At 46.2% G+C, this 15,274-nt stretch overlaps 1 protein-coding gene across 1 annotated transcript in view; it reads right to left on the reverse strand.

Moving 5' to 3' along the window:
- Positions 1-912: 912 nt before the first annotated feature.
- arhgef2b (rho/rac guanine nucleotide exchange factor (GEF) 2b) overlaps positions 913-15,274 on the reverse strand; it is a 40,808-nt gene continuing 26,446 nt past the window's right edge. Inside the window, exons 3-21 of the mRNA XM_024800502.2 lie at positions 13,631-13,698; positions 12,004-12,067; positions 11,782-11,914; positions 10,743-10,846; positions 10,512-10,649; positions 9,927-10,177; positions 9,018-9,143; positions 8,751-8,868; positions 8,423-8,671; positions 8,265-8,344; positions 7,995-8,167; positions 7,190-7,470; positions 4,964-5,041; positions 4,811-4,866; positions 4,142-4,183; positions 3,447-3,497; positions 3,045-3,338; positions 2,584-2,740; positions 913-2,499 (exon numbers count right to left, since the gene is read on the reverse strand). Of these exons, the coding sequence (XP_024656270.1) occupies positions 2,465-2,499; positions 2,584-2,740; positions 3,045-3,338; positions 3,447-3,497; positions 4,142-4,183; positions 4,811-4,866; positions 4,964-5,041; positions 7,190-7,470; positions 7,995-8,167; positions 8,265-8,344; positions 8,423-8,671; positions 8,751-8,868; positions 9,018-9,143; positions 9,927-10,177; positions 10,512-10,649; positions 10,743-10,846; positions 11,782-11,914; positions 12,004-12,067; positions 13,631-13,698 (2,498 nt within the window). The 3' untranslated portion in view covers positions 913-2,464. The remainder of the gene's footprint in view (positions 2,500-2,583; positions 2,741-3,044; positions 3,339-3,446; positions 3,498-4,141; positions 4,184-4,810; positions 4,867-4,963; positions 5,042-7,189; positions 7,471-7,994; positions 8,168-8,264; positions 8,345-8,422; positions 8,672-8,750; positions 8,869-9,017; positions 9,144-9,926; positions 10,178-10,511; positions 10,650-10,742; positions 10,847-11,781; positions 11,915-12,003; positions 12,068-13,630; positions 13,699-15,274) is intronic.

The raw sequence follows: 15,274 nt of genomic DNA on the forward strand, positions 1-15,274 counted from the left end.
GTTGGCTCAACAGAGCTCTGACTGTTTGTCAGCCTGGCTACAGAGCTGAAGAGAAACCTGGGGTTGTTCTTATTTTCTTCAATCAGTGATGAATAGTAAGATGTTCTGGCTTTGCGGAGAGCTTTCTTAGGCAAGCTACAGTTGTAGCCACAGCTGCCCTGGGGCAGACTGACAGAAGCGAGGCTGCCATATCGCGCCATCGGCCCCTCTGGCCATCACCAGTAGGCGGTAGGTGAAGTGTCTTGCCCAAGGACACAACGACCGAGACTGTCCGAGCCGGGGCTCGAACCGGCAACCTTCCGGTTACAAGACGAACTGCCAACTCTTTGAGCCACGATCGCCCATGATGGACTAAGCCTCCATCTTTAAGGAAGATGCACGATGACAGTCAACGTCAAATGCTTACTCCAAGCCGGTAGCGTTAGTTACTTTAGGTGAAAGTGGATTGTTGGTTTTGAAGCCCGCTGATTGTGTGTTTGGTTTCAACCTCTCCCAGGAGATTGGCACGGAGAGGAGAATCAGGAAGCACCATTCAGACACGGAATCGCACGGACGAAGCTACACTTGGGGATTAAGGAGGAGCACCTTTGGATTAGCACCTTTCACTGTTTTTTGGCACTACCTTTGGAAACGCACACTTTTTGGCCAGAGCGCCGCATTTTGGGGTCCTCTTTCTCCTGCACCCGTGACACTTGAGGCGACTGTTGTTGTAATTTGACACTATATAAATAAAACTGAATTGAATTGAATGTCAGCCATCTTTGTTTATTTTTAGTTTCAGGAAATAAATTTTCCAAATGAAGTTTGTGTCACTGTGTGCTTAGTTTATCAATTCATTCATTTCTGCATCAGTAATCAAAATCTGAAAGTCATGTTTCATCTGAAGCTAAAAGTAAAGACAAATACTCGAAGAGCAGCTGATTAGATTTATAAAGAGTACAGCAGGAATCACCTACACTCATCAGAGATCAATACAATTACTTCAGTCCATTGTTACTACAGTTAAAATACACTCAAAAGAAATGTTACAGCGGCACATCTGGATGTGAGGCGTGCATCCTGGCGAGCTTTTTTGCATAAACAGAAATGTTTTGGATCCCAAAGCTTCAGATAAAAAAAACATATCAAAACAGTGATGAATCACACTGTAGAAACTTCCCAGCGTTAAACCTGAACACAATCAGTTATTCAAAAACTTCAAAATCACATTCAGGTCCTGATGTTACAAATTCATTTTTTTGTGTTTCCAAAACCTATAGAACATCATGTGAACTCACAGGGGGTGGGACTACTGTCCATAAAACACCTGATCAGAGATGATCAATCACACATGATCAGGACAGAGGATACCCGCATTCTTCGGTAACGCTTTCTGCTTTATCAGCGCCAAACTACAGTTCCTCTACTGTCCAGCAGAGGCAGCAGCGAGTCAGTCCCAAAACCCTTACATGTTAAAATAAACATGCTTACAGCCTGATTCACAAACTGGTCTCTATAGATAACACTCTCCTGTCTGAACTGATTAGAGTTTGCATTATTAGGGGCGTGGCCTCTTTGACTGATCGCAGACTTGTTAAACTTGCTGTAGTCCACCCCAATATGATCGCATGATTACATCATCACCGGCGTCTGTTGTTCTTTTTTGTAAATGAACAATTTTCTATGTCAAACACTGTTCCATCATCATCATCATCACCGGACGACACGAGGAGCTGACATCATCACCTCCATGCATCAAAAGAAACAAGCTGATTGGTCAATTCAACCAATGTCCTACACAAGTATAAGAGACACAGCCATGCTAACATGCTAATAGAAGGAGCTCTGTGCTCCTTAAAAACACACCTGACCTACAATCCAGCACTACGTGAGTCCCGACCCCCAAAACCCACATCTGACCACACCAACCTCCAATCCCTCCCCATAATCCCAGTCCTTTCAATGCTTACATACTGGTAATGGTTTCTGTAAATCAGACACCATTAAAATCAAAACTTTAAATATGAGATGGCTGCTGGTCCAAAGGCATTCTGGGTAATGTAGTGTGGTGTGTCTCAGATTCAAAGAATAAATAAAAATCTGTCTGCTTAAAACAAACTGTGAAAAATATCTGGATCAGACCAGATCCAGATCCAGGTCCAGCTCCAGATACGCATGCTCTGGTCCCATTTACAAACAACAAAGAAACAAAGAAACAAAAAACATCAAGGGCACAGATCAAACCAGTGATCTAATCACATGACCCAGTTTGTTTGAAGCGGAAAATAAGTTGCCAATTTAACCTCGCCCTTACCCTTTTGGCTCCAAGTTTTAGAAAATGTTCCAAGAACAAAAGTCTGATTTGGTCTAAAAACTGTAAAACAGGCAATGGCATTATATCCAGGGCCTTTAACAATAAGAGTCCGATGTGTGTCTGTGGCATCGCAGTGACAACAGCAGAGGTCCCTGAGCTGTAGGTGGGGCGTTAACTCTCGCTCTCCTCTGGGATGTCCTGCAGGTCTGAGGGGTCAGAGGTAATAGGTTACCATGGAGACCATCATAATGCCATGGGCTTTATATTGATTGTTGATCAGTGGTACTAACCTCTGGGGCTGTCAGAGCGAGGAGAGATCTTCATCACTTCCTCCTCTTCCTCTTCATTTCCTTCTTGGACGCCATCTAATTGGTCGACTGGATCCTCGGTGGCTAGTGGGGCGAGGGGGCGAAGCTCCAGTTCCCGACTGCTACGTCTCTTGTTAACCTGCCAACAGACAACTCTGATTTATTTCAGTTTTGTCGACTTATCGCGCTTTAGTAATGTAATGTGTGCGTGTTAGTCCCCATAGGGAAATAGTTCCTCTGCATTTAACCCATTCACCCAGTGAAGCAGTGGGCAGCCACCAATGCAGCGCCCGGGGAGCAGTGTGTAGGGACGGTACCTTGCTCAGGGGTACCTCAGGGTAGCCGTTCAGCGGAGTTGAACCCCCGACCTTCCGATCATGGGGCCACCACTCTACCTACTGAGCTATCCCTGCCCAGTAGGTGAACAAGTGAACCCAACTCACCTGTTCTCCTTTCATAACATCACTCTTCTCTCCATTTTTGCTCCTCCTTCTGGTGCCTGGCTCCACTCCCTCCCAGTTTTGGTCCTCCTCTCGCAGACGGAGGCGTGTCACTTCCTCCTGTAGCAGCTCCACCTGCCGCCGCAGCAGCACCGCCTCCCCGCTGGCTTCCAACCCTGTGTCACGTGACAGTGACCGGCTGAGGCGGGGGCCAGGGGCAGAGCCAGGGGTGGTGGAGGGGGTGGAGCCTGCACTGACCAACAGCGCTAGCATTGAGTCCTGACGAATCACAGCAGCCTGCAACATTGATAACATAAATACTGAATAAATGAATCACTATTTATACATTTATTTGGGTTAATTGCAGGATGTATAAACAAACAATACTAGAAATAAGTTTCAGACCTGCAGGGCGTGAAGCTGTGTGCTCAGACCGATCAAGCGCTGATGGACGTCCTGCAGAGAGGACAGCTGAAGATGTTAGAACTGCACAGGCAGAAACTTTGTACATCAAAATGTATGAAACGGTGCATGAGCTGCATCCCAACACAGACAGAAACATGTCGATCTTCAAAGCGAATCTAAGCCCTTTTGGCACCTACTCAGATCGACTTGCTTTTATTACAGTCCAGTTACACCTAATGTGCGTGTTCGTCATCATACCGACATGTCCGAGTGTCCCGTGATTAATATGCGACGACTACAACAAAGGTGGACGTGGAGCCAGCAGTATAGCTGCTGCTGGGTCTGTGGCTTTTCGTCAGACTCGTGCACCTTGTGTCGGTTTTTGCAGCCTTTTTCCTCGTTGTCGGGTTTCAAAAATGTCTGTTTTGATTTTCGTGAACGAGTTGCTTTCGTGACTCTTTGAATGACGCCACTGACCAGCCAATCGGTGTCACGCAAACTGACATCACATTTTAGTACCTGCCCGGGTCCCTTGGAACCTGGGCCGAGCAGGTACTATTGCAGTATGTGGTGCCAACCCCGAAAACCGGCGAACTGTGGCAAGGCGATCCGAGTAGGTACTGATGGAGAAGGGGCTTAGGTCTTTGACTTCTTGGTATCAAGAGGTTACTCAGAAAAGAGGAAGTAGGTGTTACCTCGTTCAGGGTTCGCTCCTGCAGCTGGTTACCATTTCCATCCTGAAAGAGAAAAGAGCTGAAACTGAGAGACGTGGAGACAAGCTGCCACAGACCTTCTCTTATTCTGAAGGTTCACTCAGACATATGAAAACATACAGTTTATATAAAGAGGATTTATTTGAAGAACTGTGGTTCAGCAGACAAACATTTAAACACAACTGAAGGTTTGCATCGTGCAGATGCAGGTTCAGCTTCACGAACCACCTGAAACTTGCGGACCAATCAGGTGGAGCCTCTGTTGTACCAGCTGCATACGATGATGTTATAAATAAGGGAAATGTTGCGGAACGTCGACCATGTAAGTGAAGAAGTAGCTCCACCCGCTCGTCTGTGCAGTGAGACGTAAACGAGCCCCTCAGAAAAACATTCTTCAACATTTACTTGTTTTTTACTGTCACCTGTATCTTCATTTCTGCTCCAGTTTCCATGGAAACAAAATCCACCAAAACCCTGCTGTGACATTGGGATCATATGACCAATTGCTCACTGATTGGTTAAAGACTGTAAATAACTTCCATGGAACCTCTGAGCATTCAAACATTTTAGCTGTCAGAAGAAAAATGAAGGGTTGAAAGTTTCACTTCTTTAAGACACACACCTGAGCAGAAGGTGAAAGGTGAGCGTTACCTTTGAGGACTTGTCGTTCAAGTCAAAAGAGCCGTTCAGAGAACCAGAGTCACCATCTGAGAGAAAGAGACAGGTTATCAAACAGCAACAGAAAGATGATTTCTGCATCACGACACGAAGGGGCGGAGCACAAACAGGCGACAGGTGACTCACCGCTGATCTCCTGGTTGCCGTTGGTTATGGAAGATTTCTGGATGCTGGCATCTGACAGCAGCTCCGTCAGTCTGTCGACTGAAACAGAAAATATGGTGAGCCTGATGGTGAGCAACCGGCAGCCTGGACCGAGTCTCTGTTAGCGCTGGAAGCTGCTCGGGGTGGAGGCTGTCTCGGAGAACGTTTCCTTTAATGCTCAGTTCTTCTTTGTTCCCAGATGTTTATGTGTGGCACAAAGACCTGAGGTGTGATGGCTTCATCCCATAAATATCAATTTTAAACATCGAACCAGGTGAGCTACATCCATGTAACCACGGCAACATCTGACCCCACTTCCGCAAATCCCTTTATTGTGGCGGGAATGAACCCTGTATAAGTTCCGGGTCAATCAGCTGCATGTCCCCTGCTCCTATGGACTAAATTGAACTGTTGATACACACAGGTCATCCATCCATCCATTCGCTTCCGTTTATCCTTTACAGGGTCGAGGGGGGCACTGGAGCCTATCCCAGCTGTTTTAGGGCGAGAGGCGGGGTAGACCCTGGACAGGTCGCCAGTCTGTCGCAGGGCCGACACACAGGGACAGACAACCATTTGCTCTCACATTCACTCCCACATTCAGACCTATGGGCAATTTATTTTTTAATTATATTTGGATTTGGATTGGAGAAGAAAAACCATCTGCACAGCAGTATATGAATAACATGGGAACAAAGTCCTTCCAGGTTTTAGATTAAGTCCAGGAGAGCAAATGATGAAGTGATCAGCGGGTGCATATTAAGCGGTGGAGGTTAACTAGCTATTACTAGGAGAGTTGCTCGCATGCTCTCCCGAAGGAGATATATAGAACACATTACATGGAACTATAAACACAAACTGGGGGGGTGCCCATGCTGCAATCATGGTGAACAAATAAGTAAATAAACAAGCAATAGTAATAGAAGTAAATGTAATAAATAAATAAATAAATAAAACAAAAACCAACCAAGTAATAGTGAGATCAAGTGAAGTCAGCCCTCGTGGGGGTGATGAATTGGATCCAATTGCTCCAAATGTGGTAGAATTTGGCTTTTTGCTTTCTTAACAGATATGTAAGTTTTTCCATCCTAAATATCTCTAAAATGATCCCAAACCAGTCATCCAGGGTAGGCTGGGCTGGGCTGAACCATCTTCTAGTAATTGTTTTTTTACTCGCCACCAAGAGGAATTGCACCAACTTAATCTCACTCCTACGTTCCAGAAAGGGGACCAAACTCATGTATAAAACCTTGAAATCTAAAGGTATTTGAACGTTAAAGACTGCACTTAAGGAGACCTGAACACCTATCCAACAGTTTTTTAACTTGGGACAGTCCCAAAAAACATGAAAATGGTTAGCAACAGTCGAGCCCCTTTGTATCTCTCCTGATATGGAGTCTTGAAGCACCTAATAATATTCTTCCAGCCATGCTCCTTCCAGCTCATAGAACTGGACGTGGACCACTGGCAGTACCAAACATTTTCCCACTCCCCCACAGAAATACCAATTCCTGATTCCCTTTCCCATTTATCCTTAGTGTATAAAGTGTTATCCTTGCTGGCACTAGAGAGAGCTTTGTATAGTTTAGAAATAGATTTAGTAGGGGTCATGGTTGTGGCATTTTTCAGGATGAGGAAAAATGCAACTCAACATCATTGATGCCTATGGGCAATTTAGATTAACCAATTGACCTATCCCCACTAACTGCACGTCTTTGGACGGAAGCCGGAGTACCCGGAGGGAACCCACGCAAACACGGGGAGAACATGCAAACTCAACACAGAAGGAACCGGCCTGATGGGGGAATTGAACTCAGGACCTTCTTGCTGTGCGGCAACAGTGCTGACCACCGTGCCACCGTGCTGTCCTATCACAGGTCAATGGAACAAAACTGATCTCACACTGGACTAAACCTCGTCCCACCTCCTTTTGGGACCTAATAAGCTGTTTTGTGTTATTACCATTATTTCTGTTCGTGATATATATGCATATATTTATTTTCTGTATACTTTTGAGCTCTATTTCTGTTTCCTGTGTTTTATTCACACACTCAGGCTCCGTAGCCTGATTAGCTCATTATCTATGAAGCTGCAGTTAGGCGCCCTGGTCCTTTACCGCGTTACACCCTAATCTCCACCAAAGGTCACATGATCTGTTAAAGTCTTAGTCCATCGTTCTGGACCTAAGAAGCATTAGCACCTCCTCACCTTCACCGATGGCAGCGAGGAGGAGTGGCTCGGCCTGAGGTGCCTGAGGAGTGTCAGCTCTAAAAAGGTTCCTGCAGGAGGAGGAGATCCTGACCTCCATGTCTCCTTCTTCTTCTGCCTTTCCTCTTCCAGACGCCTCCACCAGATCAGAAAACAGAGTGACGCGCTCCTGTAAGAGCTCCAGCACCTCCCTGTCCTTCTGCTGGATGTCAGCTCTGAGTCTGCGCAGCAACGCTTTGTCTTCTGTCTCAATGAGAGGAAAGTCGTCTCTGCACGGACAGCTGCAGAAAAAAAATACATCAGTAACTAAAGTACACAGTAACTACAGTAACTACAGTTTGCAGTAGTTACCACAGTAACTAAGGTCATCAAAACTAAGTAGAGGCGCAGAAGGTAACAAATACAAATACCAGTTTCACAGGTTAAATATCAATTATATATATTTGGCCTCTGTAATATTATGGATATTTATAATTGAGCCGTTTGTGAGTATTAGAGTGATTTCTTATGTTTGTATTATTTAACTGGTTCAGCCTGTTGCTCTTAAATACATCATTTCATTTGATAGTTGTGATTCTGATTCCTGCAGCACGTCATATACTAAAGAGAAAACCGGACATCAAAACTCCCACAAATACACGATGCCGTGCACTGGTCGAGACACTCGACTGCAGGAATATGACTGTATTATATTCACTGAATTTACAGGCGCTCTGTATTGTGATAACTGTCGTCATCGGGGTAGGAAATGACGCACAGCCAGAGCACTTCGTTTCCTCAGGACACACACGTGTGTCTTGCTCACCTGGTGGCGGCCTGCTGGATGCGGCTCATCCAAGTCTTCCTGTCTTCTTTCGATGAGGCGTGCAGCTCATACATCTCCGGGGGGGTGGAGTCACTGATCAGGTACATCCCTCTCTCCTGATTGGCTATGTCTCTGACAATCAGATTAGTCAATGAGACCACTGGAGACTTGTCCTGAAACGCAGGTGAGCAGACAGGTGAGCAAACAGGAAACCTTGAACAGAGCTGAAGAAGGTCAGGGGGCTTTCGAATGTTATCAGGCATGACTCACCAGTGACACAACAAAGGTGAACTTCTGGTCTTTCTCCTGGAGGAAAACCAAGATGTCTGACATCAGCAGCACCTGCACATCTGGAGACAAACACAGTCGTGACTTGCAAGCTCTGCCCACACGCATGTTGCACCACAGCAGGTGATAAAGCCCACTACCTTTCATCCTGGTACCCTGGACCTTGCAGAGGAGTGTCCCCTCGTGCAGGAGCCTCCTCCTCAGCAGCTCTCCACCTCTGAACACACCTCCTCCCCGGACCTCTGCCTGGGCACGCGGGTCCAGGCGGGCATGGATCTCCTGCAGCCTCCTGCTCCGGTCAAGCTCCAGGACCTCTTTGTCCACAGAGCTGATCAGCTCCTTCAGGAGGCCCAGTGCGCGGCTCAGAGCCTGTGCCTCCTCTTCGCAGCCTGCAGGAGGTTATGGATTCATCACAGTCATAAGTCAAAGGTCATCAGAGAATCCTAAAGGTCAAAAGTCACAGATTACCTTTAGTGTTGTCCAGGATTCGCTGGATGAGGACGGGGTACTTTGTGATCCGCTGCGTCACCAACAGGATGCACTCCTGGACGCCGTGACGCCGCAGCAGAGGACCGCGAGTCACACGCTGAGCATTGTGGGAAAGGATGGAGACAGGAAGTCAGCATCAGAAACACCAGCCGGCCCCGGGCCGAACCAGCTTGCAGCAGCGTAAATCAAAACACAATGACCATGACGGTTCCAGGATCAGCCTGAAGCCACAGGTGAGCGCCTCACCCTGATGAACTGCTGCAGTCTCCGGTCGCGAGCCAAAACTTCCTTGTAGAGTTTCACAGCTTTCGGATGTCGACTGCAGAACTCTGAATAAACTTTCTTCCAGTCATCAGCAGTCTGCCCTGAGAACTGCACACACACACACACACACACACACGTGTAGGTTCGGTGGATAAACTCAGGTCTTTGGCGTGTCTTTGTAGCGACCGTCTGGTGAATGCCATTTTAAAATCAGTGCCAAGTGGTTGGTTTATGTTGACAAACGTGACGTTCAGTTCCGGGCAAACAAGCCTCGGGTTTTATTAAATAAATCCATCCATTTTTTTGTCTGTTTTTTGTTCACACTACAAATAAAATGTGACAGCAAACGTGCTCTAGTGTGAACGTCTCAAAGCGGCCTGCATGTGCAAAAGAAGACGTCACACACAATGCGCTCTGTTCATGGTAGGTGTTGTTGCAGCAGTCTACCAATTTCTGCACAGTTGTAACCGACAGAATTTTGACAAATTAATTAGAGAAAGAAGGACACTGAGAAAACAGAGAGCCCGTGCTTTAACAATGGCCTTGTTTGGAGCAGTGGCTGCTACCTCCGTGCAGATGTATATATGGACACGGAGTCGTTTGTCTTCTCCAGCGCTGATAATTGGGATCTGTCTTTTGTCAGTGACGTAAAAGACTAATTTAATGCGACATGACCATCAAACAGCAGTCACTTTCTAAAACATCAGATATGTATCGGATTCAGTACCACATACAAAAGGTCGCATTTGAAAATGTCGGATTTGTGCTGTTCAAACTGCCATACCATGATCGGATATGGTGGATTTGATGCGCTTTCGCCTGCAGTGGGAACGTAGCCTTAGAAGCCCTGTTAGCAGCAAGGTGCGGGTGCAAGAGGTGGAGTCGTCGTACCTGTCGGACCAGCAGGTCTCCCAGCTTGCGCACCGTGAAGTTGGTGGAGCTGCCCTCCACCAGACCCGCCTTCCTCCTGTTCAACAGCTCTGACAGGAAGTGGGAGTGAAGCTCCAGCAGTTGGTCCAGACACGGGAAGATGGTGTGGACCACCCCCGCCTCCAGCATCACCTCCTCCAGCATCCCCCGCCGGTACACGCCCTCCATGATCCTCAGCGTGCGGACGTGGTGAAACTCGGTCTGGATCAGCTCTGAGGCAAAGAGAGAGCTCGGTCACGTTTCTTCTCCAGCTGTGGCGAGCACACGCACAGCTGTAGACCACGCTTTAGTTAAGGTTTTAGAATTGGCTACTTCGTTGGGACTGTAGGAAAACCCGACCCCGCCCACACAGAGCACTGACACGTCAAACACCTTTGGGAGGAACTAAAACAGAGACGCCAAGTGCCAGACCTGACAAAAGCTCTCCTGAACAAATGGGCAAAAATTCCCACACATCTGGAAGCTGTATGAGCTCCAAGTTTAAATCTCCCGCAGGTGTAACGAGTCCACATGTTGTGTGTGTGTGTTTGGTGACTGTTGCTGTACCGTAGATGACGTCCTGCTGCTTGATCAGGTCTTTGTGAAGTGTTTGCAGGAAGTTGGGCTCCACAGCGAGGCTCCAGCTGTCGACCTGCACGCAGCTGCCCTCCTTCTGCAGCTCGTCCAGCAGAGGGCTCCACTCAGCTGCACACAGAAAGAATGAATCCCATCAGGTTACAGCGCCACCTGCTCACAGAATTAAGATCTGATAGTAATCAATAAAAGTGACTAACAGACCGTCATCAGTAAGAGACTCCATGGACAGAGTCCTGCTCCTGAAGTTCAGAGACTCTGTGGACTGAGACAGGATCCTCTTGAGACCTGCAGAGTCCTCGGTCACACTGAGGACAGACAGAAAGGTGACTTATGATGCTCTGATGGTGTGAAGATGCAGAGAAGCAGGTGAGCATGTCAGCTGTTGACTGCCGTGGCAATTAATAAATGTCTGAATGTCTGAGTGTGTTGAAGCTCGTCATATCGAAAACTTTTTCAAGTCACTGAAGCTGCAATACTCGATTACAGTAATCGAGTACAGTAGAGTACATTAGTTTAAAGATAGAGAGCTTCAGTGTTTTACTTTTGCCCCACAGAACACTGAACTAGTTTCACTGGATGCGATTTAAAAGCTTGCTTCACCTTCCCCACAAATTGATTCTGTTCATCTGGACGTTTTCAGCGGGAGAAACGTTTCTGTGGGCTGGTTTCAGTCACTGAGCAAATGTCCTGTTTATGAGGCTGGAAACCTGCAGTCAGCTGAGACTGAAGAAGTCACCTGGATGAGTGACGAAACGTTTCTCCCACTGAAAACATCCAGATGAACAGAATCGACTTTATGGGATTTACTCACCTGGATGACTGAGCACGCATCAAGACCTCACTTTGTGATGGGTGGTGGTTTGATGATGTCAGCATCTGGATTACTTTTTTTATGTTTTATTCTTAATGAACTCTGCGTGAATTTATTCTTGCATATAATGAATTTTACTTCTTTCGCTCTGCGGCCATATCTCTAACCCTCCCAGCAGCTGCTTCCTGCAACCACAAGAACCACAAGATGGCGATGTCGGAGCCGAGCAAACCGGAGCCTCGTCTGTGACCTGGAGGTTTATATTTTAGCTCAGCTGAATGTTTCCGATTTCCAGTCTTTCCACACAAAGTGGTCAGTTTATTAGGAACACCCATAATCAATTTAGTCTGTACATTTGCTTTTCCTGTTTCTGATGCTCCTGCTCAACCACAACAGCCAGCAGCCAATTAGCTCCGTGCTCAGCCTCACCCTGCGATGTTATTTGTGGAGACACTTTTGGCGAGCGAGAGGCCAGATCGAACGCGTCTGGAGCCGAGCAGCGACTGACGAAGGCTGTCAGAAGGATAGATGGCTGAGCTCGGTCGCTCCTTCATCATAGGCGCTGAAGCAGAGAAGAAGAAAAAGTCATCATTGTGACAAACAACAGCAAAAGAAGAGGAAAAGGAGATGTTTTTAGGTGACAGGACTCACTTTTGCTTCTCATGGCGACGTTCTGCAGAGCTGAACTATTTCTCGCTAACGCCAGCTTCTGTTGCTGTCAGAGAGAAACACAGGTCAACCTTGGAGCGACCAAAAAGAGAGAGAAAGCCTGCGTTCATGAGCAACACAGCTGCTCCAAAAACCCGAGTCACCGACGTTTGTGGCAGTTCTTTTTATAACTTCGCTCTGTGTTTCACTATGGGAATCGCCTTGGTGTGACCAACTACAGAATCTCCAATGACACCATGTCTGTCCATGACAGACCTGGCGAGCCGTGCTCAGGGCTCCACCCCCTTGTTCTAACACGGCCGACCAACCCCTGCTGACTCATTCTTGCTTTCTTCCTGTGAGAAACTACTTTGAGCTCCCTCAGCTTCTCCAAGCTAACTTGATTAGCTGCTTAACAGTTAGAATGAGGGGGCGGAGCCCTGAGCCTTTGGCTCTGTTGATCTTTACTCACTCCTGGCGCGCTCAGAGTCAAGCCCCACATATTCCTACTCCACAATAATATTGCAAGCTTACTCAAAGAGACGACTTGAACTGAGCAAGGAGAATCCTGAGACAGGACGCACACATGGAAATATCCTGTTTTCCTTTTTCCAGCGATCAGTTCAGTGTTTTAGTCAAACTTCTACACAAAGATCAGTGCACAATAAAAATTACACAACATTTCTCAGTAGTGTGCACACAGAGCATCATTCATTTTCTTTCTTTTACTATCCTCAGTGCAGGTGAATGCCTCATCTGTGCTATTTTTCACCAGCTGTCACACAACTTCATTATATGCAACAGCACAAAATGCTGTCAGCTTAAAGAAAGAATTAGTAAATATTCCACTACAGGATGTCCCAAAGAAAAAAGTATGCTTTGATGCCATTTATTTTTACTGCAGTGCATCAATTCCCTTTTTTCCCCACACATCTTTCCTCTGTGCAAGAACGGAGGCATCTTGCTCCATTCACTGAATTCAACAGTAGACTTTCAGATTTTCAGAGTTAATAAATATGTGAAAGTAATATGTTTTACCACATCATTGTTCTAACTGTGAACGGTGCACTGAATGACGGTCAGGTTAGGGCTGATTTTTTTCACTCAGTGGTGTGACACCTATCACAGCGGCTGCACCATCCGCTGCAAAGCCGCAGAGATTAACATGTATGTGTTGATCTCTGTCTCTCTCCCACAGCGTGTCTTTATCCTGTCTTCCTTCTCTCACCCAAACCGGTCGCAGCAGATGGCTCCGCCCCTCCCTGAGCCTGGTTCTGCTGGAGATTTCTTCCTGTTAAAAGGGAGTTTTTCCTTCCCACTGTCGCCAAAGTGCTGCTCATAGGGGGTCATATGATTGTTGGGCTTTTCTCTGTATGTATTATTGTGGGGTCTACGTTACAATATAAAGCACCTTGAGGTGACTATTGTGGTTTGGCGCTGTGTAAATAACATTGAATTGAATTGAAGTTAATGTAACCTTTTTTTTAGAAAGACCCTGATAGCAAAGCTTTCTGATGTAAGATGTAAACCAAGAGCGAACCATTGTTTTCCCCAGTGTGACTGTAGCCTACCAGGACTGGGACAGGTGTGTGCAGACAGACAGGTAAGAAGAGAGAGAGACTGCTCTTACCTTCTGCTTCATCTTAGCACAGCTCGCCAGACTGTCTCTGCAGCGATTGTGGATGGTGACATTACATGCTATGAGACACACAGGTAAAGAGAGACACGGGTGTAAATGGGGTGACCCAGCTGTCTTAGCTAATTATAGGCCAATCTCCAACCTTCCTTTATATCAAACATCCTTGAAAGAGTAGTTGTCAAACAGCTAACAGATCATCTGCAGAGGTTTATTTGAAGAGTTTCAGTCAGGTTTCAGAGCTCATCACAGCACAGAAACAGCTTTAGTGAAGGTTACAAATGATCTTCTTATGGCCTCTGACAGTGGACTCATCTCTGTGCTTGTCCTGCTAGACCTCAGTGCAGCGTTCGATACTGTCGACCATAATATCCTATTAGAGCGATTAGAACATGCTGTAGGTATTACAGGTACTGTGCTGCAGTGGTTTGTATCATATCTATCTAATAGACTCCAGTTTGTGCATGTAAATGGAGAGTCCTCTTCACACACTGAGGTTAATTATGGAGTTCCACAGGGTTCAGTGCTAGGACCAATTCTGTTTACATTATACATGCTTCCCTTAGGCAGCATCATTAGAAGACATAGCATACATTTTCTTTGGTATACAATGAAAATGTATATCTCTGAAATTTGAAACAATGAACAGACGCTGAAAAACTAGTTCATGCATTTATTACTTCTAGGCTGGATTATTATTATCAGCACTATTATCAGGAACTCCCTGCAAAGCCTTCAATTAATCCAGCAGGAAACAGTCTGTAAACGAGCTTCTTACAGTCTGAAGTTTACAGAACAGAATCTGTTGTGCTGCCGGACTCTGTGAAGTCCAACAGAAACTCTACAACTTTTTTAAGATTCAGATGCCCCGCCCCTCCCTGAGCCTGGTTCTGCTGGAGGTTTTTTCCTGTTAAAAGGAATTTTTTCCTTCCCACTGTCACCCAAGCGCTTGCTTACAGGGGGTCATATGATTGCTGGGTTTTCTCTGTATTATTGTAGGGTTTACCTTACAATATAAAGCACCTCAGGCAACTGTTGTTGTGATTTGATGCTGTATAAATAAAAAACCCTAACCCGAAACCAGGCAAGAAAGAGACCACTTACATGCTAAAGACACACATTTGTTCACTGTGCTGACCTCACTTTTTCCACAGAAGATGTCGCCAGTAAACCACAACACACACACAGTTAAAAATACTCTGTGTTCTGGGTGTGTAAGTTTCTTTTTATAAACTTTCTTCAGTCTTCGAGTTGCTCTACACCAGGGGTGTCCAACTCCAGGCCTCGAGGGCCAGTGTCCTGCAGGTTTTAGATCTCCCCCTGGGTCAACACACCTGAATCAAATGATCAGTTCATTACCAGTCCTCTGGAGAACTTTAAAACGTGTTGAGGAGGTAATTTAGCCAAATCTGCAGGACATCGGCCCTCGAGGCCTGGAGTTGGACACCCCTGCTCTACCCAAAGATTTGTCTGTCTGTATCGTTCTGTTCTGTCTGGTGTTGCGCTGTCGTTGTTTTGTTTTTTTGCAGTTTTGACATATTTCACTTTATGTTGTCTTGTGTTGATTGGCTGTCATTTGTAGCACTGTGGTCTTGGAGGAACGCTTTCTCCTTTCACTGTGTACTGTACCACTGTACA

The sequence above is a fragment of the Maylandia zebra genome, linkage group LG11, assembly GCF_041146795.1.
Source record: "Maylandia zebra isolate NMK-2024a linkage group LG11, Mzebra_GT3a, whole genome shotgun sequence".
Lineage (NCBI taxonomy): Eukaryota > Metazoa > Chordata > Actinopteri > Cichliformes > Cichlidae > Maylandia > Maylandia zebra.